General features: G+C 34.4%; 1 protein-coding gene across 1 annotated transcript; it reads right to left on the reverse strand.

Annotated features, from left to right (window-relative positions):
* Nucleotides 1-494: 494 nt before the first annotated feature.
* Nucleotides 495-18,912, reverse strand: chka (choline kinase alpha). Its single transcript, XM_073851051.1, has 12 exons — nucleotides 18,507-18,912; nucleotides 17,896-18,004; nucleotides 14,097-14,150; nucleotides 8,990-9,103; nucleotides 8,577-8,710; nucleotides 7,382-7,486; nucleotides 7,098-7,156; nucleotides 6,912-6,999; nucleotides 4,773-4,881; nucleotides 3,791-3,897; nucleotides 3,456-3,537; nucleotides 495-2,177 (listed from the first exon to the last, which is right to left on the reverse strand). Exons 1-12 carry the CDS (start codon nucleotides 18,740-18,742, stop codon nucleotides 2,118-2,120), a joined length of 1,257 nt encoding a protein of 418 aa, XP_073707152.1. The 5' UTR covers nucleotides 18,743-18,912; the 3' UTR covers nucleotides 495-2,117.
* Nucleotides 18,913-24,214: the final 5,302 nt, after the last annotated feature.

Consider the following 24,214-nt stretch of genomic DNA (forward strand, 5'->3'; position numbering starts at 1 on the left):
CACTAAAAAAACAGATACAGTATTCTTCAAAATGAATAAAAACAGAGAAATTCAAACCTGCAATAATTAAAAATGTTAAATACTACAAAATCCCATTTTATTAACCGATGTCTTTGCTGCCGACCTTCAATGATTCAATTCATCCATACTGATGAGCAAAAATTACTTAAGAGAATCTAACATTTGTTTTCCTTTTTTATTGCTGAAGTGTTGATTTTTTTTTTTTTGCGATCTACTGTACAGACAGGCTTTTACATTTGCCAAAATAGAACTTTTTATATTAAAAACAAACAAGCAAGCCCTGCCCAGATTTAAAAAGTAAAGCAAAAGTAACAACTTTCTATAAAAAGTAACTAAGTAACGTAATTACTTTTTTAGGGAGTAACTTAATATTGTAAAAGTAACTTTCCCCAACACTGTTGCAGACATATGAGCTCTCTGGGTTAAAGACTCTTTTGTGACTGAAGAAAACAAAAGGACATATTGAGACCAAAAAATTTTGCAACCCTTTATTCACAGTCATATGCAAAGCATGAATTAGTACATTACCAACTGTTGAATGCTTTCGCTTCTCAAGTCTGTTGTAAGCAGAAGTGGAAATCACATTTCTTTTTCTATTCCTCATTTTTTATATTTATACATTTAATGTTTATTTCTAGAGAACAATTATCAGAGGCTTTATATTTAATGTTACACAGATGGATAAGTTAGTAAAGCTGGTCTAGATGAACTGATTTTTTTAAAATACAGAAATGATATTCAATTATTCTTTTTTACATTCAAAGTTATGCTTTCACTTTTCCTTAGATCAGTAAACACTGCTGTTCCAAAAATTGAGATTCATAGAGACCAGTTATATATGAACGTAAATAAATACTCACATTTTTATTTTATAAGACTTAAAATGTGATATGTGAAAAGAGAAATCAATTTATCACCTAGTACAGTAGAAGAAATAAAAGGGCCAAGAGTTCCACTTACATTTTTTCAGTGAGGACACAGAATATTTTCTTATTAAGAAAAATATATCTTCCGTTGCAGAAAAATAATAGAAAAGTTACATTTGCAGGTACTAAAACTTTACAGAACTGCTTCAGAAAGTGCCTTCGACATTACCACAAAAAAGCATAACTGCTTTAATAATATTGTATTACTATACCTACATTTCAAAAATATAAAAGAAAAATAAACAATATGTTTACCGCACTTCAAGATTATACAAAGTAAAATTGTTCAGCTTAGAGAATAAACATTTATAAACATTCACTATAATTGGACCAACTGTTACACAAAAGAAAAGCCTGATATAAAATTATCAATTCAGTATCAAATCAGATACAAGCGAGTAATCTCATACTTATCAATTTTTTATAAAATAAACAATCACCTCTAACAAGAGGTGAGTGAGATCACTATGGTCAAAACCATAACGTCTTCCACCGTTAAGATCTCTCTCCTAAGGAGCACGCAGATGGTGCGGTCCCACAGGTATTTCACTTTTCACATCATGCGGATCTACTAGAAACAGAATCAAATACGACAAGATCTAACAGAAGTAGAAAAGAGGTAAATCATCCAGTCAAAAGGACACCGAAAAATGGAAACGCAATACTGAATCGTCAGAACCACAGTGTGAACATGGTTTGGTCTGTTGTACCATTTTCTGGTAACAGGTCCAGTTTTTGAACCTTACTCTTTCACAGCGCATCTTCTATCACCGGTTGTTTAGATAACACTACAGCAGATGACTAGGTGATAAGAAACACCACAAGGCTGAAGTTAGTATGAAGAACCTACCACCACACCATTCTTAAACTTTTTGTTATTCTCTTCTATTAATTCTCCAACTCTCCGGAAGCTCAGGCTGGTGTGTTAAAAGTGAGAAGCTTAAACTTGTAAACACTGAAAAGCAGCATATGGGGACACTCAATGCACAGGGATTTTTTTAAATACATATGTTGCACTGATTTTGGTCCATGCAGCGTGGTTGAATCACTACAGATGCAGAGCATCTTCTTTCAAGGACATTCACAATTCGCTCCGCTCTTTTCTTAACACCATATGAGCGGTTGTTCCCTCTTCTTTCTGTCCATTGGGAATTTATGCACATTTCTCCTTTAAACCCTGAGCTTCTTTTTCAGCTCAAAGTACGCATCAAATCTGGCCATAGCGTACTCCTGTAAAGAATAATAAAAAAAAATGACTAGAGAATAAATGATTTGCATTTTTAAATGATATACACCTCTAGTCAAAAGTTTTTGAACAGTAGGATTCTTCTGCTCACCAAGCCTGCATTTATTTGATCCAAAGAACAGCAAAAACTGAACATTTTGAAATATTTTTACTATTTAAAACAACTGTTTTCTATTTGAATATATTTTAAAATATAATTTATTTCTGATTTCAAAGCTGAATTTTTAGCATTATTACTCCAGTCACGATTCGAATATCCTGATTTGCTGATCAGAAAACATTTATTATTATTATTATTATTATTATTATTATTATTATGTTGGAAACAGCTGAGTAGATTTGATAGATGAATATAAAGTTCAGAAGAACAGCATTTATTTGATATAGAAATGTTTTGTAACATTTTTAATCCCTTTGTTACAAAAGCTTTTTATTTGTGATAAAAGCTGATATTTGGATCTTTCTATTCATCAAAGAATCCTGAAAAAACATCTACTCAACTGTTTTAAATACTGATAATAATAATAATAATACAAATTGTTTCTTGAACAGCAAGTCAGCATATTATAATGATTTCTGAAGGATCATGTGACACTGAAGACTGGAGTAATGATGGTACAAACGTAGCTTTGATCACAGGAATAAATTACATTTTAAAATATATTTAAATAGAAAGCAGTTATTTTAAATAGTAAAAATATTTTACAACATTACTGCTTTTGCTGTATTTTGGATTTAATAAATGAAAGCTGAGCAATAGAGACTTTTTTTTTTGTTTTAAAAAAACATTTAAAATCTTTTGACTGGTTGTGTATATTAATAATAGATCAGTTCTGCAAGGTACACTCACATTATTTTAATTGAATAATTGTATTTTATTTATTTATTTTATATTTTACAATTTTCTATTATTTTATTTAAGACACTCACTGTAGATTATTAATTGTTTTCATCAGTTAAAAAATGATAAAACCTCAATAATTGTATTAATTCACAAATTAAACAACATTACCGTGGCACACACTCAGTAGGTTTACCGTCGTGTTACCCTGACCTCACAAGTATTTGTGTACTGTCCAAAGGGTTGTCACGCAGCGCAAATATTTCAAAGGCTGTATCTTTACGTGTATGATCTCCGTTGATAAAATTCTTGTCTTACCTAAGACCTGCACTATGTACACTGGAATATTCTTTCTGTTTCATGATTAGGAATGACTCAACATTAGCAATATCTCAACTGCACACAAAAAGATTTAACTCACCATGTACCCAAACTCAATAGTTGATATTTTGGCCTGGATTATGGACCACAATCCCCAGAAGAAATGGGAGGCCAGAGCGAACCTAAACGAGAGTTCACAAAGTACAGATGGAAAGAACGTTTAGGAAGTCTCTGGAAATGTGAATCATTCCTGGACTTGGTCCAAACCTCTTTTTACAATATCCATTATAGTAGCGTAGTACGAGACCCAAGAGGGATAGCCTCATTTTTATTCTCCTTCTTTTGATTAAATGGGCCTCATCTTAAAATCAGCTCAAGAAAATTTGACATAATCATCTATAAGATGACAATTTGATGGCAAAATGTTTAGATCACCTGTTAACCTCCACCAGCATATCCTTTTTGAGTTTCAGCTGGTCTTCCTCACTCAAGTTTTCAAATCCAGCATGAGATTCCAACAGATAACACTGAAAGAACTGCATCTGAGAAAACAAAATGAAAAGTTATGTCATTTTATGGTTAATAGATTTAAAGAAGACCTATTATGCCCCTATTTACAAGATGTAATGTTAGTCTCAGGTGTCCCCAGATTGTGTTTGTGAAGTTTCAGCTTGAAATACCTTTTGAAAATCATTTTGAAAATGCCTGTTTTGAGTGAAAGCACACACACACTGTTTTCGTTTTGATTATCATGTATATTGTGCTGAAATCATGTGTTTTACATCATATTAGTTTAAACTTCTGATATAGGGTTTTCTGAGCACACAAATCCAAAGCATGCGCACAGAAAGCGGCTGTCAAACAACGTGTGAGTACTAAACCAAAGTTCTCTTTCATGTCTTATTGCGCTTAAATTGTCAAAAACACAATTATTTAAGTCGGTTATGTCTATTAAGATAAACAGCTGATAGATCTGTGGCAACAGTAATATAAAGTAAATAAATCAATAAATCCACTGCTCTTTTGTCTCCTCTGAGGCTGGGACGCTAAATAGTGTTCTGTGCTCGTCTGTGCAGCCAAAGACAGAACAGTTAGCATGCTTTGCTCGAACTTTTGCCATGACATTAGAACTGGTACACCACTGTCGCTTGCGGACACACAATGTCAACGCTGTGGGTGGAAAAGTGCAAATTAAGGGGCTGTAATATTATAATAAGAACAGATTTAAATCTGAGTGGCTTGTTTTTTTCCAAAAGCTTGCAGAGAAAGCATTACCAAAAATGTTATTTTTCACATTTTCTGGGTTGGTAGATGCACAGGGAATCCGAATATAGCACTTAAACATGGAAAAAGTCAGATTTTCATGATATGTCACCTTTAAAAGGAGAAACAAATATTAAAAAGTGAGTTTACAAACCTGCTGTGCTTTGGTCGGGTAATGTTTGGTGTTTGTGATGAAAAATGGAAACTTGTCATAGGTGTAGTCATAAGTCCACTCACAGAAGAAATTTCCAATGTCGAATCCTCTGTGGGAGAAAGAGAAGAGATCAGCACCCCATCAACAACATTTTGGTAATGTGATAATAATGCATAATGTCTGGATCGTTCAAAAATCATTGGTAAATGTGGAGGAGGTTTTGTTTGGTTGTCTTCCACGTTCATGAGAATATCATGACATTTGGAAACTGTTCTGATCGGCTTTAATAAATAATGAATAAATGGACATCAAATGATGTGTAAGGCTGATCAGCACTATTATACAGTTGAGGTCAAGTTTACATACACCTTGCAGAATCTGCAAAATGTTAGTTATTTTACCAAAATAAGGGAGATCATACAAAATGCATGTTATTCTTTATTTAGTACTGACCTGAATAAGATATTTCACATAAAGATGTATACATATAGTCCACAAGAGAAAATAATAGTTGAATTTATAAAAATGACCCTGCTCAAAAGTTTACATTCACTTGATTCTTAATACCGTGTTGTTACCTGAATGATCCACAGCTGTTTTTTTGTTGTTTTATGGATAGTTGTTCATGAGTCAATTGTTTGTTCTAAACAGTAAAACTACCTGCTGTTCTTCAGGTAAAATCTTCACGTCCCACAAATTCTTTGGATTTTCAGCATTTTTGTGTATTTGAACCCTGTCAAACAATGATTGTATGATTTTGAGATCCATCTTTTCACACTGAGGACAACTGAGGGACTCATATGCAACTATTACAGAAGGTTCAAACGCTCACTGATGCTCCAGAAGGTAAAACAATGCATTAAGAGCCAGAGGGTGAAAACTTTTGAATAGAATGAAGATGTTTAAATTTTTCTTATTTTGCCTAAATATCATATTTTTTTAATTCAGTACTACCCTTCAGAAGCTAAAGAAGACACTTACATGTTTCCTAGTACACAAAATGAGTCAAATTTACCCTGATCTTCAAATTCAAAAAGCTCTCAATGCATCATGTTCCCTTCTGAATCATCAGTGAGCATTTGAACCTTCTGTAATAGTTGCATTTGAGACCCTCCGTTGTCCTCAGTGTGAAAAGATTGATCTCAAAACTGCTTGCTCAACATTCGTTGTAAGCTGGTCCTGCAGTGTGCAATGAGACTTCCTCTTACACCCTCGACCTCCCCCACCTCCACCTGCCTAAATCTGCTATGGAATTTATGCATGCCTAATCATGCAGCTTAAACATAACTTACATGCTCACAACAGTCTGTGCATCTATTGCCGGTGGCAAATCTATACTTGCTCTGCAGCAGTATGTGTAGCAGATCTAGTCCGTCAAGACCAAAATAGACTAACACTGTCATATCCATTAACATGCTAAAACTGCTTCCAAGAGTTGTCACCATTGAAATTATATCATAGGCCAGATAACTAGATTTCTACCAGTTTTGAGCCAAGCCACAAAAAAAGAGAGAAAGATGACTCTTACTTTGAGCAAACTGAAAGAGATCAATTTGTAAGAAAGACTCTTTGTGAAGAGGCTCACAGCTGCTGTGGAAACTGAACAAAGCACACATCTCTGTGGCTGTGAAGCCCAGCTTCATTTCCAACTGCTTTGCAGGACAAGCACTGTCAATGGACCTAAACATGGGCCACTTGCGCCCTAGGAGACCACACTGGATGGCAGGATTGGAAAACAAACAAAGCATGCCTTGACACTTGTCATCCACCACTTGGAACAGTGTTCTTGACAATACAGTACCCCCTTCTAACCAAACCAGGCTCCTAAAAGAACGTGTTACAGTTTGGAGCTGTGTCTGAGCACGTGCAAGAATGCAAGTACTCTAGCAACAGTGTGGGATCATTGCCAGAGCTTTCAACGTCTAGAGGTCATTTCTCTAGACATGAGGCACCCCAAGTGTTCTAAACTTATTAGAGTGGTAAACAGACTCAAAGCTCCAAAGGTGTGGGAGGTATAAGATCAAAACATCCAATCAAACATCTGGCTGTTACAAAACCAGGCCATTTTCTTGGGATTTAGCTGCATGTGCTTCTTCTGAGGAATCGTGTGGAATGAAAGCGACTATGGATATTACAGACCTGTAGTTGTAGCTGCTGTACTCAAAGTCAATCAACATGAGCCTCTGCCTGTTGGTGTTCTCACGGCCACTTAGGAGCAAGATGTTTCCTGTTTAAAACATGGCAGCACATTTGATTAAACATTGAGTGGACCTTTGTTAGAAACAATAACAATATACAGATAGTTAGAGCAAGCCCATGTCTAACCTTCTTGCAAGTCATTGTGGCAGAAAACAACAGGAGAGGGAGTAGATTCGAGTAGACACCTGTGTACACAAACAGCCATACAAAAGAGCCAAAAATGTCAATGATGAGCAGACGGCAAACACAATACATTATCTTTATCAGTCACTTGTTAATCTCTTAAAGTGTGAACAGTTTCCAGGGGTTCTGATAAAGCAGGTCAATGAAACCATGCTGGAAATGTATGAGGAGAAGATAAAAAGTGAAATCACAGCTGTACTGAACAAGCAAGATAATAAAGATCTTACTTGAGACTGTCCATCTCTTGAGGCAAGTTGAAGCTCAAAAGGCGGGAGAAATTTCGCAGATGGGCTTCCCTAGTGAAGGTGAGCTGAAGCACTTGATCCATGTATCTGTGCAGTAGATTAGTAGAGGAGAGTACAAAAAATACTCAATATATTTGCAGGCAATACAGACAGTAACTCCTCTATTTTTAGCAATTAAATAGCCTAGAGTGAAAATTTATATAGTAATATGAGATGATAAATGCTGGTAATCTATATTTAGGTCACAGTGGAGACTATGGAGCTTTCCAAAAAACATGAAACAGAAAACAATACACATTTTTCTTCCAGGGAACTAGGTTAAGATCATATTTTTATTTTTATTTTTATACTGTTGACATGTAGACTGAATTTCGCCAGAATTAAAGGGAAAGTTCAGCCAAAAATGAAAATTCTGTCATTAATTACTCACCCTCATGTCTTTCCAAACTTGTAAGACCCTTGTTCATCTTAGGAACACAAATTAAAATCTTAGAGCTTTCTGACCCTGCATAGACAGCAACACAACTGAAACGTTTTATTAATATCTTAATTTGTGTTTCAAAGATGAACAAAGGTTGTATGGCTTTTAAACGACATGAAGATGAGTAATTATAACAGAATTTTAATTTTTCATTCTGTCAACATCAAGGATGCATTAAGGAAGCAGTTCCCTACCCACTATGAACATTTTTATTCTTTAAATAAACTCGATGACTTTATTTAACCGTCATATTGTGTTCTAGCCATTTTGACCAAGATTTTCTTTTTCCAGAAAATGCTAGTTAATGTTATCGCATTGGACTAAAACCTATTGACTTTGCTCCCACAGTATATAACGGCCTCCCAAAAAATAAACATTGATCATTATTGTACTTTTTTGGAAGCATTTCCCTACCTTCTTACACTTAAGGTGGTCAAAAATGACCAGCCTTTGAAAAAAATAACGCAAAAACTGAGTTGCATTAGCTCAGGTCAATGATCAAGTTGCAAATAGAAATACAAAGCCTGTGCTAATTGAAAGAAAATAAGCTGAATCCTTAATTTGGTGATTATATAGCTTAACAATTTACAAGCAAGTTTTAAAAGGCCAGCCATTTTGACTGGAACAGTCAAATTAGGTAATGAATTTTCAACACAGGACAAGTGTCCATTTGACAGATGTTTTATGATCACGCACTTTTCCATGGTGCCAAACAGCCACTTTGGCTCCTTGTTGAAGGGCATTCTCATTCCATGAAATTTGCTGATCTTTTCCGCAATCTCGGCAAATATACCAGGGACACTCAGCTCATCTGTGGACAATTTTCGACTCTGCAGACAAACACTGAATTGTCAGTTGGTGGTTTTATAACTAAAACAGAAACAATTACATAACTAAAATACAAAAAGTTGCACTTCAGTTTAAAGTTTCTACGTATTTAACATCATTCTGAGCAATGGAAAAAGTGACAAACGGAAATCTGCCTAGAATGTCATTTGATTTTTCTTGCAATTTGTAATTCATAAGCATTCCTGTTAAAACACATGTTGTGTATCGTTTTACATCCAAACTGTCCTCTCATCATTATAGCGGCAAACTTTAAGACTCACAGGGACAAACTGTTCCAGTCTCCCCTGTGGAAAGATGCCATAGAGTTTGGGCCCAAGCTCCCTCTCAGCCAGGATAGCAAACATCACACTCTCCAGTACCATGGCATCAGCTCCCTGCAAACACAAAACATACAGATACAGTTTGGACACTCAACTGTCAAGATCTGTCATCAAACCACACAGACTGCCATGGAAACCTGCTTAGCCTGATTGCATCTTCAATTCCTGAAAGAGGAGTTCGGCTTAAGTTAAAGAAACTTAAGTGATTCAAAACTGTGATGCTATGACGGAAAACAAATTCTGCACTAAAATCAATTCACAAGCCAGTCATTTAGGTCTAGTGGTGATGGGCTGAAACATCAATGGCACTGCTGGAGCAAAGTGAGTTAAATGAGGAAAAAAAACAAGAGAGGCAATTGTGCTGAGCGAGGCAGAACTTGCCAAACATCCCAGTCATTAATTGTGGTTGCTTCACTAGCAATGACATTAAGCCTGTTTTTGGCTTTATACACAGAACCCAAATAGCTCCCTTCCTATTTAGGGGAAGTACTTGTGTAAGGTTATCTCAATTTTTCAAAACATTCTACAGTTCTGCTTTGAGTCATTCCTTACTATTAGAGATAATCTAAAATAGATTGCGAAGAGATTATTTATTTACCAGTTATCAGTCATCGAGTACTGTACTTTGAAGTAATGCCTTAGGAATCCAAACCTGGTAGGACAAATGCTTGAAATTGCCAACATGAATGATTCAAATGTAAGAGATTTCCTTCCAAACCACAGATGTCTCATGACAATGTTATGCAAAATTTCTGACCACAAACAGCCTACCAATATGGTCAAAGTAAAGGCAAATAGAAGGCCAAAAAATGGCAAACAAATGGAACAAAAATGACAAACACATTCGTGAGTATCCTGGCAAATCATTTTAATATAATGAAAGTGAAAGACAACTGGGCTGCCAATCTCCAAAATTAAAAAAGAAGTCCAAACAGACCAAAATCTGAGTTGTCATTCACTGGAAGTCAAACCAATACACTTTTCAAATGGCCACACCCACTCTTACAGGAAGAAAAGGGTGGATAGTGTTCACTTAATCAATGTCATTTTTACAAGTGGGAAAAATTAGTCTTAAATTAGTCAGCGCTGAAAACACACCAATGGGATGTGCTTAGATTAATCAGCATTGAAATCAGAAATAAGCCAATCCGATTGGTGCGTTTTCAATGCTGACTAATCTAAGCGCCTCAGATTGGTGCGTTTCCAATGCTGACTAATCGAAGCCCCTCCGATTGGCCCGTTTTCAATGGTGACTAATCTAAGTGCCTCCGATTGGCCCGTTTTCAACGGTGACTAATCTAAGTGCCTCCGATTGGCGCGTTTTCAACGGTGACTAATCTAAGTGCCTCCGATTGGCCCGTTTTCAATGGTGACTAATCTAAGTGCCTCCGATTGGCCTGTTTTCAATGCTGACTAATCTAAGTGCCTCCGATTGGTCCGTTTTCAATGCTGACTAATCTAAGCGTAAATTTAAGTATTTTATATTAAAGAAAACATAGTATGATTATAATAAGGTGATTATAAAAATGGCGCTCACAAATGTAAAAATGCCCTTGGAAATCAGTTCATGGAACTGATTCATGGAAAAGTTAATTTCTGACCCTGGTATGTTGCAATCAGTGAATGGAAAAGCTAATTGTAGTGAATGGTGTAGCATTTCACAGTTTACTTTACATTTAGGTGTGATACCATGTATAAATAAGTGACACAAATTTATATTTTATATAATTAGAATTATTATAATTCTTTTGTTATGTTTAGACTACTTCTGTGTCCCAATTCCAAAGTCAATGCATGATGTCATAACAAAAAAAACCTCAGACTCAGAGCAGAGGAACAGGTTTTTCATGGCAGCATTAAGCATGGATTGCGTAGGTGTTTTTAGTGTTTATAAACCAAAATGATGAAACACTTCCATGTCAGTTAAGACAATCATAATAGCATAGATTCTATACCGTGTGCAGAAACAGCACACACTGAAACTCAGTTTAACCTACCATCTACTGTAAGTTGAATAATAATGAGGTCAGGTAAAAGCACTGAGCTCATTTCCTCTCAATGTTCAACATTAAGCAAGAAAGGCACACAATTGCGCAACAAACCCGCTGGGGGAATGTCAGCTGACCTGCAGTGTAAAAAACATCCGGTTCTCTCAGAAATTAAACAGGACACTATAACCACTGGAGGATAATTCTGACGGAAAAACCCGGAAGGAAATTAAACTTCCTCAAATCATACTGGAAACACCATCACTGGCTTGCCTTGAACTTGGAAGTAGGAACGTATACGGAGAATCAAAAAGTTTTAATTCTTTATTGGTCTGCTGCCCAGTCAGTCAAATGATTTAACAAGTAAAAACCTTCAATGAAAATACCTCCAATGCCTAAATCAAACACACCTGCTTAATGATTGTCTTATTACATGCCAAGCACAAGCAGGTGTGTATGAATACACCTGTGGTAGTGTGGTACCCAATCCTGTTTTTACCTTTCTGCGGAGTTCAGTGCCAACCCTAGTCATATGCACATGAGCTAACAACAATGAAGATCTTTGGGAACACTTCATTTATGAAACAAAAAGGTGTGTTCAATCAGGGTTGGCACTAAACTCTGTAGGAAGTTAGGAACGTGCATCTTCAGGAACAGTACTGTTCACCTTTGACCTAGAACAAATTCAGAAGCTTTAAACTTAAATATTTAAATGACTACACCTCTTATTTCTTGGATAAAAGGGGGAAATTAATTAATTTGAATTCATTAAATTTTCAATCATTCCATTAGAAGGCACTTTTATTCTTTTCACTAAACACCTTCCTACCTCCATATAGTCGTACTGCCTGCAAAGCTAGCGTTTTTCAGGTTTTAAGCAGTCTCTCTCTCTCCCTCCCTCCCTAACCTGTTATCTGACTAAGCAATGGCCATGTGACTGCTGAGCAGCAGCTGCTTGGGTTTTTCCAGTGCCTGTTAATACACAAAGCATAATCACAGGATTACTGAAGCAGATCAGTTCGCAGCAACACAAGGACAGTATCTACATGCAGGTGTTATCAATGTCCAGTAAGGAGGGGAAGTCCACCTCAACATCAACAATTCCACTAGACAGCCTTGTGTGTTAGTTAGTCTGTGAATGCTCCTAGATGGATGCATATGAAGCTACACATGCAAAACAGATAGAAGCAAAGTTTGCACAGGCCAGACAGCCGATGCTGAACCGAGACAGTGAGTTTAATGCTGGGTTAAGCTTCTAATAGGATGCAATGCTATATGACTCTCAGGCAAATAATGCAACACGGAATAATTCAAAGTGTGTCAGGGGATGCATTGCAGTACTGTTATTAGTTCTGGGCCGTTCTATGAATATGAACCTTTTACACAGTAATTAATTATAATATAAGAATCTATAAATTATCTCAAATTGTCTCATTTTGAGTAAAAAAAATATATAAATATTGCTAAAACAAGACAATATTACTGTAGAGGCATAATAGCATAGCAATAATAGCATAATATATTAAGAACTGGTTTCAGAATATAATAGTAAATTGTATTTTTTTTTTAAATATAATGTTTTATATACTTTATTACTCATAAAATGTTACATTTAATGTGATTTTTTTTGCATTTTATATCAAATATTTATATACACTACAAGTCAAAAGTTTTTTTAACAGTACGTTTTTTTCATGTTTTTTAAAGAAGACTCTACTGATCACCAAACCTGAATTTATTGGATCCAAAGTACAGCAAAATCAGTAACAGTTTGAAATAGTTTTACTATTTAAAATAACTGTTTACTATTTTAATAAATATTTAAAAAAAAAAATTTATTCCTGTGATTTCAAAGTTGAATTTTTAGCATCATTACTCCAGTCAGATAATACTTCAGAAATCATTTTAATATTCTGGTTTGCTGCTCAAAAACATTTATTATTATTATTATTATTATTATGTTGAAAACAGCCGAGTATAATTTTGTTAGGTTTCTTTGATGAATAGAAAGTTCAGAAGAACAGCATTTATCTATTTAGCAGCTTAGCTAAATAAAAGTATTTTATGTGGTAAATTAGTAAATTTCTATAATTTCTTTAAAAAAAAAAAAGGAAAAAAAAGCTTTTTATTTATTTTTTTATTTCTATTCATTAAAGAGTCCTAAAAAATGTACTTAACTGTTTTAAATATTGATAATAATAATAAAAATGTTACTTAAACAGCAAATTTCTAAAGGATCATCTTACACTGAAGACTAGAGAAATGATGCTGAAAATTTAGCTTTGATCACAGGAATAAATTACATTTTAAAGTATATTCAAATAGAAAAAAGTTGTTTTAAATAGTAAAAATATATATTTTTTTAATTTACTGTTTTTGCTGTACTTTGGATCAAATAAATACAGGCTTTGTGAGCAGAAGAGACCTTTTAAAAAAACATTAAACATTACTGTTCAAAAATTTTGACTGGTAGCATATGGCTTATTTTTCTTAACCCACTGGAAAATATTTGTAAGTTTTAAGCATAAAAGTATATGCTTAAACGTAGGGGTAAGAAAATTAACGCAACTTATTACCTTATACAAATTCGCATTTAAACATGTTGTTTTAAGAATTCTTTCATATTAGTATTTTTACTAAAACACAAGATCAACAACATTATTTCATGATGCATTAATAAGAGGGGTCACAAGTGACCAAGTTTTCCCTGAAGGATGCATACTAATATACGAGACTGCAACAATAATAAACCCGAGAGCTCATGGAAAATTTTGACCTAAAAGTTTGAAATAACAACAGAAAGAGGTCCAAACAAAACACGTCTGATGATCCAAATAGCTTGTCCTTTGGCCTTTGAGGATGATGGGATAGGATAACATACAATATCAGCAGTTTAACTATAATGTTGTTTGGATTTGTACTCTTAATGGCCTTATATTTGCTATTAAAAAACATGTAATATGATGTGGAATAAAACCTTTTATAGAGACAAGTCTATAAAGTCTGCTTACATAAAAACAATAAAAAGGTAAGACAAGACCTTTGCTAATGTTACTTACTTGAAAGTGATTTTCTGTGTTTGACTCTCTGGAATCCCCTTTATTACAGGACATCTAGAAATAAGAGAAAAGGCGAAAAACTTTCCATAAGAAAAAATTTATTTAATGTTCTTCATTAAATGACAGCTATTTTCCTGAACAGTGACAGTTACGTAACTATTGAGACCATGTTTTTGCCAGCACATTAAGAAACAAATTAAACAAATGCATTAACTTTGTGTTGTAAAAAAAAAAAAAAAAAGAATAGCGTTAGAGAGGTTTCAGAAATGTACAAGAAATGTACGGCCTGTTCAACAAAATCATTTTCATGAGCACAGGTGGAAAAAAATAAAATAAATCAAACTCTTATAACAGCAATTATCAAAACCATGTTCCATTGAGCCCAAACCCAAACACTATTCTCCCTTAGAATGAAAAGTGTTTGGTGTCCATGGTAATAAACTCCATGTAAATCTCACAATGCTAGTGACAGCAATAAACTGTGTCTAGTTAAATAGAGATCAACACGGGTAACTACTGGTGCACAGTTTTAAAATTAACTCACATAAAATGCCATAATGAACTCTCTCAGATTTATTTGTGAATAACTGTGTAGCAAAGTCCACACACTCTGGAATTAGTAATATGGCTGCAACTAATGCTTTTCCACGTTTAAACATGTGACTTCAGAGGATTGGACTGTGGACCTACGGACACCTCATCAGGTATGACATCATAAGCTTTGTGACTGCAGTTTCACAACTAAAAAAAACGTCCAGAGGTTAAAAGCAACTCATCATTACAAAATCAAAAGCCAAATGTTCATTCACATGCATCTTATTCATATTTAGAAAAATATTGATATATCTGTTACATAATATAGCTCATATTTATTATATATATTAAATATTACTTAAAACACACTACCAGTCAAAAGTTTTTGAACAGCAAGGTTTTTTATAGAAGTTTTTTTTAAGAAGTCTCTTTTTTTGTTGTTTTTTAAAGAAGTTTCTTCTGCTCACCAAGCCTGCATTTATTTGATCCAAAGTACAGCAAAACAGTACAATTATTAAATATTTATACTATTTAAAATAACTGTTTTCTATTTGAATATATTTTAAAATGTAATTTATTCCTGTGATTTCAAAGCTGAATTTTTAGCATCATTACTCCAGTCTTCAGTGACACACGATCCTTCAGAAATCATTCTAATATGCTGATTTACTGTTCCAAAAACATTTTTTTATTATTATCATTATTATTAACAATATTTACATTAACAGTTGAGTACTTTTTTCAGGATTCTTTGATGAATAAAAAATGTTTTTTGAGCAGCAAATCAAAATACAAGTATGATTTCTAAAGCATCATGCGACTAGAGTAATGATGTTAAAAATTAAGTTTTGAAATCACAGGAATAAATAACATTTAAAAAAAATATTCAAAAATAAAACAATTATTTTAAATAGTAAAAATATTTCAAAATTGTACTGTTTTTGCTGTACTTTGGATCAAATAAATGCAGGCTTGGTGAAACATTACAAATCTTACAGTTCAAAAACTTTTGACTGATGGTTTACATCAGAGTATTTGTAAAACATATGTGACCCTGGACCACAAAACCAGTCTTAAGTCGCTGGGGTATATTTGTAGCAATAGCCAAAAATACATTGTATGGGTCAAAATTATAGATTTTTCTTTTATGCCAAAAATCATTAGGAAATTAAGTAAAGTTCATGTTCCATGAAGATTTTTTGTAAAATTCCTACTATAAATATATCAAAATGTAATTTTTGATTAGTAATATGCATTGTTAAGAACTTAATTTGGACAACTTTAAAGGTGATTTTCTCAGTATTTTGATTTTTTTGCACCCTCAGATTCCAGATTTTCAAATAGATGTATCTCGGCCAAATATTGTCTATCATAGTCATAACAAACCATACATCAATAGAAGCTTATTTATTGAGCTTTCATATGATGTTTATATCTCAGTTTTGTAAAATTTAACCTTATGACTGGTTTTGTGGTCCAGGGTCACATATTACATAAGCAATAATCATAAGGTACACCCTTTATAAGTAATGTTGCTATTATCATGCTACCGCAATTACATGATAAATGAACTATAAAGGTAACACTTAAGGGAACATTATTCACTGCATAAATCATATTGGCTGTTTAATGCATGCCCACATTCTAGATCTCTTAATCCTTCCCAATACCTAAATACAATTACTACAATTATCTTACTCTCAACAAGCAGAAAATTAGGAGTTACTTGAGGAAAAACTCTTAGGTAATAGCGAATATGTGTTGCCTAATCTAAAGTTCTTATTATTAAAAAGCTGAATGCCATCAAAATTTCTTCGCTAACATAACCACCACCTAATATTTTCAACAGTAATAAAAGAGTTGGAAAAAGCAGACAGAGGCAGAAAAAATACTTTAGACAGAGCACATCGTGAGCGTAGTTCTCAAAGATTTTAAAGACTGAGATTGCGCATAAACTTGAAGACAATGCTGTGGCTTCAGGGATCGCATACTGTACCGTGAGTGGTATGTTGGGATCACCTGGAAACAAGAGTGCTCAAGGCACGCTCCTTTGGCAAGCCTACGGCAAAGAAGACACGCAAGTACAGCCATGGAGTACATCACCCAATAAAAACTGCCTCTTTAAATTTAGAGGGTACACACACAAATACAAAATCTCTGCTTGGGGAGCGATTTAATACCCATTCTTAACTGAGATCTCTGATCTGAGGGGTTGCCATCTGCCTAATGAAATTAGGCATGAATATCTCACAATCACTACTTCTGTAAAATCATGACCTCAGACTATTTTTAGTTTGTTTAAAACATAAATGAATAAACTGGATTATTGTTTTAATTAAAATTACTGTCACCCAAGTTATACCAGATACACTATACCTAATTTCAGACTAAATGGCAAGGTTTAACATTTGGCAATCATGTACTGTATGTTTGCATGTATGTATCCTTCCCAGCTTACCACAGGAAAACTTGACCTATAAATGTTAAAAGTTAACATTTATTGTGTAAAATTTGAGTTTGAAGTGTTTAAGGCACAGTTGTTATCTTACTAAGCATTCAAGTTGATCAGATTTTTAAAATACTAAAATTATAAATCAAAAATTGTAATACCATACACTACCAGTCAAAAGTTTTTGAACAGTAAGATTTTATTGTTTTTTTTAAGCAGTCTCTTCTGCTCACCAAGCCTGCATTTATTTGATTCTAAGAACTGCAAAAGCAATCCAATTTTAAAATATTTTTACTATTTAAAATAACGGTTTTCTATTTGAATATATATTAAAATGTAATTTATTCCTGTAATCTCAAAGCTTAATTTATAGCATCATTACTCCAGTCACATCATCCTTCAGAAATCATACTAATATTCTGATTTGCTGCTCAAAGAACTTTTATTATTATTAATATGTTGAAAACAGCTGAGTAGATTTTATTCAGGTTTCTCTGATGAACCGAAAATTCAGAAGAACTGCATTTATCTAAAAATAAAAATTTTGTAACATTTTAAATTTGATCACAGGAGTAAATTACATTTTAAAATATATTCAAATAGAAAACAGTTATTTTAAATAGTAAAAATTAACATTTGACTGCCTTTGCGGTACTTTGGATCAAATAAATGCAGGTTTGGTGAGTAGAAGGGACTTCTTCTGACAGGTAATGTAAGTCTATTACTTTGCATTTTATTAGACTTGACTATACAATACAGCACGTAATTCATACTTCAACATTTCACCAAGTAAATAAAAAAAACCTATCAAAACACCTGCAGAATTTTTCCATACAGGCGAAGGAGCACGTATCGTGGTTCATCTCCAATGCTCGGTTCCTTCTCTGGCAAAGCACAGAGGAACAGTTTGTTGCTGAGACCTCCCCTAGAAGCAAAACATACATATTAGTAAAGAAAACTGCATTCTTACAAATGAATCAGGAAACTATTATTTACATGCAAAACAATACCACTAAGAATAATGCTGTTGGTTTTAAGCATCATTTTTGCAACAATACCGATGCCAAAAATGCTGTACACTCACTGCGTTTTGAGACACTTTAGCATTCTATTTTCTATTTAAAAATAGGTTTTGAGACACAGTCACTGCGTTTTCATTTAATCATTACTCGTGTATTGCCTAAACATGCGTTCTAGGTAGGCAGCTCACTCGGTTTTGAGACACAGCTATAGTCATGGACACTGAGGCACATTACTTAGAATAATAACGTTACAACATTTTCTTAAGAAAAGGAACCACGCGTTTCCTCTGAGCTTGTGGCTTACGTCCGAATAACGTTCGTTTTAAAAAGGTGGCATCTCTGAGTAAAAACAGTTCTGTCTCAGTAATGTGCATTCCTAGTCACGTAGCACACGCAGAAGAATACCTGATAATAGAGATTTGGAAATCATCCTCATCTACGGATTTCCAGGCTCCGTGAAGGAATTCTTTACACCATAGATACGCCTTATTCTTCGTCTGGTGGTCAGGCTCATCCGGTCGAATAATGTCTTTGCAGTCGCTCACACTGTCTGGTTGGACCTCGAGGACATTTTCACTTACCAGTAAACCCAGAGACAGTGAAGGCGAGGAAGACACGCCATTGATGAATTTAGTCTTCATTTTTGCTGTTGGTTACTGGTATAAACGTAAATAATCAAAAATTGCAGGCAGTGAATGAAGTCACAGACTCTATATGCAGCTGTATAACTGTCAGATGTGTTAAACGCAGTTTTAAATGAGGCCAACTGACACCGTATAACTGCACGCACGACTATAAGGAACAGACTGATTCAGACGCGCTTATTCGTGCGCAGTATGTTGAAGTCGAGTGGGTTTGACCTCACGTCACCCGACCACACCCATTCTCCTCTCTGATTGGACAACAGAGTCACGTCCCCTTCATTCCAAACCCGAACTACGACATCAGTAAACAATGCCTTAGAAACACAGATTACTCACCGCTTTCACGTTTTGTATTCAATAAATGTAGGTCATTTACAGTTTAATGATGTGGTTTATAAAATACTTTTAGAATATTAAAAAAATCCGGAAAATAATGTTTTATTCTAAGGCTACTGAAATACTGAACGTTCTGTTACATTAAAGAAACAACAACAACTATATTTAATATGGGCTATACAACAAGCTAATTTCTGCATCGCTTTATTCTGCTTTAATCAAAATGTTCATATTTCCTAATATGGCAAGGGACGATGGAAAATTACAAGTAAGCTTCATTTTTACAAACCAGGGACACAAATTGCACCTGTGTAGTGGGATAAACCGTGTACATTATTAAATATATTTTCTTACATTTTTGGTAGCTACATTTTTTATAGAAATGAATACTTTTATTTAGCAATGATGCTAAATGATAAAGACATTTATAATGTTACAAAAGATGTCTATTTCAAATAAATTATGTTCTAATGAATCATAAAAGACTAAAGATGTTTTCAACATCATGATAATAATAAAACATGTTTTTGAGTAGCAAATCAGCATATTAAAATGATTTCTGAGGGATCATGTGACTGGAGTAATGATGATTAAAAAATCCGCTTTGAAATCACAGGAATAAATTACTTTTAAAAGAATCCAAATAGAAAACATTTTGAAATTATTTCAGAATGTTACTGTTTTTGCTGTACTTTTGATCAAATAAATGCAGAATTGGTGAGCAGAAAAGAGTTCTTTAACAAACATTAAAAATCGTGCTGTTCAAAAACTTTTGACTGTTAGTGTATATTTATTTATAACTATATGGGCTTATTGCAAGGTATTGGAAAAAACTTTTCTTAATGAGTTGGTTTAATAAAACAGTTAATATACTCAAAGTGGTTCATGTCTAGTTTGCTGCTTGATCTTCTTCCTTGTTTAATTAAAGCAGAAGAGGATTCCCTTCCTAGGGAGTCCTTTTTTAGGTTTAGGATGCGGTTTGGACGTGTCGTTCCACACGTTTCTGGTCTAATTGTAAACCATGTGAGATCCTGGGTCTGTCTAGAGTTCCGGACAGTGGTCTTCTGTAGTCACATGACCCTGACGGAACGCATTTTTTAGTCATGAACACCACGACGAGCGGACAACACCGTCCCACCGCCATTTGACTGTAAATAAAACGGCAGCTTTACCAGTTATGGTTAAACCGACTTAATTGTGGTTAAATATTTGAAGGATTCGTGTGGCGCAAACTCCAGGAAAAACGCACAATAATAGTCAAACATACTAAGAAACTAGTCGGATATTAGCTTGCTTAGATTAGTGTTTTGTGGTGGATAGAAGGAAAATATGTTGGCTATGCAATTTTATTATGCAAGACAAAACCTAGGTTAATCAGTGAGACGTAAATGAAAGGAAAATATGACCAAACAGTTTTCGAATATAACCGATACCGAAATAAATAAAGTCGCTTTTTATAAATGAGGAAGAAACAGGTTACATTTGAAGTCAATAAAATATTGTAGTACATATATCTAGCCATCTACAGTGGTTGTCAAAATTATTATAATAACACTAGTATTTTCAACAGCTAAAAATGGTTTAAAGTCAGCTATTTCTATCATTTGCTGTAATGTGTCAGTAGGAAACATCAGTTTACATTTCCAAACATTCATTTTGCCATTATTTGTAATAATCCAATGAGATTTTTGTTTGCACAAGGAGTCTGACAACAGCCATAGCTCCACACAGAGATCTGAAACGGAGACTAAATCCAGAAGAACTGTGGCAACATCTCCAAGATGCTTCAAGCTATACCTGAAAAATTATGCGTATAAGTACACCTAGTGCAAAAGCTGCTTTAAATGCAAAGGATGGTCACACCAAATGTTGATTTAATTTAGTTAATAGAAGTTAATTGACACAGAAAATGTATTTATGGCATTGTTTTTGACAGCATCCTCATTTTACAGCATGTGCCTAAAACTTTTAACAGTACTGTAGTTTTGCAGGTAGGTTTTTTTAAGCATCTTGGAGACATTGCCACAGTTCTTCTGGATTTAGTCTGTCTCAGTTTGTTCTGTTTCTTCGTGTCATTTCAGACAGACTGAGATCAGATCAGATCTCTGTGTGGAGCACTGGCTGTTGCCAGACTCCTTGTGCAAACAAAAATCGCACTGGATTGTTACAATTAATTGCAAAATAAATGCTTGGAAATGTAAACTGATACTTCCTATTTACACATTACAGCAAACAGATAGAAATAACTGACTTAAAGCAATTTTTTAGTTGGTGAAAATACTAGTGTTCTAATAATTTTGGCCACCATTGTAATACAAAATAAAAATACACACCCAAATGTGGACAATGGTAATGTTTCTCTCAGTGCTGTTATGAGGGACACTGTATTCCTCTGTGGTAAGGCTTTTTAAACTGTTCATGGAGCCTGAATGAGGTGTTAGATAACGAAGATAATGAATACAATGTGTAGGTCCCCAAGACATGGATTGAAAACCACTGGAATAACTTATTTATTGGGCCTGGGGGAGAGAAGACCCACCAATTAAAAATTTGTTCCAGGCTACAGAAATTAGGCAATGACCTAAATGATACTCAAAGATGCTGTCAGGATTGTGTCTTGTTCTGTTCTGTTTTCCTAGTGTTTTCCCCCTGTGTTTCTAATGTAATTGGTTTAGTCCTTGTTTCCCCCCATTGGCTAGTATTAGTTTGGTTCAGTCTTGCCCATATTTGTACTTCCCCTTGTTTGCTCGTTTGTAGCCACTCTCCTGTCTCAGTGTATAAATAGTCTTTAGTCTCTCACTCCCATTGTCTGGTGATAATATCTCTATGTGTTTGTCTTGCGCCTCGGTTTTTGTTTGTAAAGTTGCGACGTGTTTGTGTTCCCCTTGGCTTTTGTTTAGTTTATTCAAATATATAGTGTGTTATTTGCTACCTTGGGTCTCCTCCTGCTTTCCCTGGCTCCTCGTCTCCAGCACATGTGACAGATGCACTATGGGGACCAAAAACCAGGAAACACGAATAACTTCTGAAAATAAGCCCAGAATAAACTGCTTTTTGTAAACTTTAAGTGAAAACAAGTCCATAGTTCTAGATATTCCACACCCTTTGCATGCTTGTTTCTTTATTGTAATTCAAATTCTTTATTACAATTTAAAATGTCTGCAATGCAACTTCAAAAGGTAGAACTGACTCTAAAAAAATATAAAGGTGACAATATGATGTTATGGTACTCTTAGCTCCAAATTCACTTTATTTAAAACAAATTCTTTGTTTTTTCAGCATTTTTGTGTATTTGAACCCTTTCCAACAATGACTGTATGATTTTGAGATCCATCGTTGCACACTGAGGACAACTGAGGGACTCATATGCAGCTATTACAGAAGATTCAACTCACTGATGTTTCAGAAAGAAAATTTTAAGAGACTTTTGAACAGAATGAAAAGTGCATTTTTCTTATTTTGCCTAAATATCATATATTTTTTTCATATATTACTGCTCTTCAGAAGCTACAGAAGATACGTACATTTTTCCCAGAAGACAAAATAAGTTAAATTTACCCTGATCTTTAAATTCTAAAAGTTTTCACCCCCGGCTCTTAATGCATTGTGTTTCCTTCTGAATCATCAGTGAGCATTTGAACCTTCTGTAATAGTTGCATACGAGTCCCTTAGTTGTCCTCAGTGTGAAAAGATGGATCTCAACGTCATACACTCATTTTTGGAAAGGGTTCAAATGCAAAGAATTTGTGGGACCTGAAGGATTTTACTGATGAACAGCAGGCAGTTTAACTGTTCAGGACAAACAAGGGTCTCATGAACAACTATCACTAAACAAAAAACACATCAGTGGATCGTTAACAATCGTTTTTATAAATTCAGCTACTACTTTCTCTTGTGGACTAAATGTAAACATCTTTTATGTGAAATATCTTACTCAGGTCAGTACTAAATAAAAAATAAAATTCATTTTACATGCTCTCTCTTATCTTGGTAAAATAATTAACATTTTGCAGATTCTGGAAGGTGTATGTACATTTTGACTTCTAATAATGACACCAGACAAAAAGTATCTTGAAAATGAGTTTTATAGTTTTCAAGTACTTAAAACAGTTAAATAAAAACAAGTCCCAGAATATACAGAGTGAACAGTATGCCCCCAGATTATGTATACATCCTACATTGTTACTGTCATGATGCTCTTAAAAGTCAGTTTGTAAGCTTGAGACCATAGGAGTTTTGTGATCATTAGGATAAGAAGCTGATGGCTTCTTAAAAGCCCACAGATGGCAGACCTTTGACACTACAGAATGTAAAGTATATAATGAAAGAAAAGATAGGAAAAAAGGTACAAATAAAAATAGCCTAATATGGCAGCTGCCTACTTATAGGATCAACAATGGAAACACAAACAACAGCTTTGAATACCTTAGCATTTTTTTTTGTTTTTATCCTTTTTAGGCAGAGCACAAAATGCACACGAAGCCACAAAGTCAATTAGATGTACTGAATACCACAATGAGCATGATTTAGGAAAACAGATTCTTGATTGATGATGTTTCAGTACAACTTATCTCTTGAGGACTTTTATCCGTAGGCACGCTTCTCTATGGACTTCCAAGGTCACACAAAAAGGGTCTGACGTTCACAGAATAAGAATTCAATCGTCCAATATTCTTAATGGACCAGCACCAGGCCACCACAATGAGCACCACGGCCTTCCATGGCCAAAAAATCGGACACATGATAAAAAGTATTTTGATACAAAAGAAGTGGAGAGATCTGTATAAATTTGAGCTCCTCTGCACGTTTGTTTGCTCAACGATTCCCTTTAAGCCAGATCAAGCTGAGGAGCGAGACGTGAGGCGCATGTGATTCTTGTGCATGGGAACACTGTTGTCGGAATATGACGTGTCAACCTTTTGAGGCGAAACCATGCATATGTTTCCAAAGTGGATTAACGTCTTGCAAACAAAGCCAAGAAGGTTTATGGAATAAAACAGTTAAGCTGGACAGAATGCCAACGAACATCTGCACATTATCAGACTCGGATAGAATTCATACATAACCTGTACACTTTCTACAATATTTATATTCATAGTGAGGAAACAATAAAGAAGTGCCATCACTAAAAGG

The sequence above is a fragment of the Garra rufa genome, chromosome 11, assembly GCF_049309525.1.
Source record: "Garra rufa chromosome 11, GarRuf1.0, whole genome shotgun sequence".
Classification (NCBI taxonomy): Eukaryota; Metazoa; Chordata; class Actinopteri; order Cypriniformes; family Cyprinidae; genus Garra; species Garra rufa.

Bases quoted from the DNA above. Each gene is read 5' to 3' on its own strand.
- chka (XM_073851051.1), bottom strand. From the start codon at position 18,742: ATGAAGACTAAATTCATCAATGGCGTGTCTTCCTCGCCTTCACTGTCT. The intron at 7,000-7,097 runs GTTAGACATGGG...TGTTTTAAACAG, and splicing joins CCACAATGACTTGCAAGAAG to GAAACATCTTGCTCCTAAGT. The intron at 3,898-4,772 runs GTTTGTAAACTC...TTGTTTTCTCAG, and splicing joins ACCCGACCAAAGCACAGCAG to ATGCAGTTCTTTCAGTGTTA.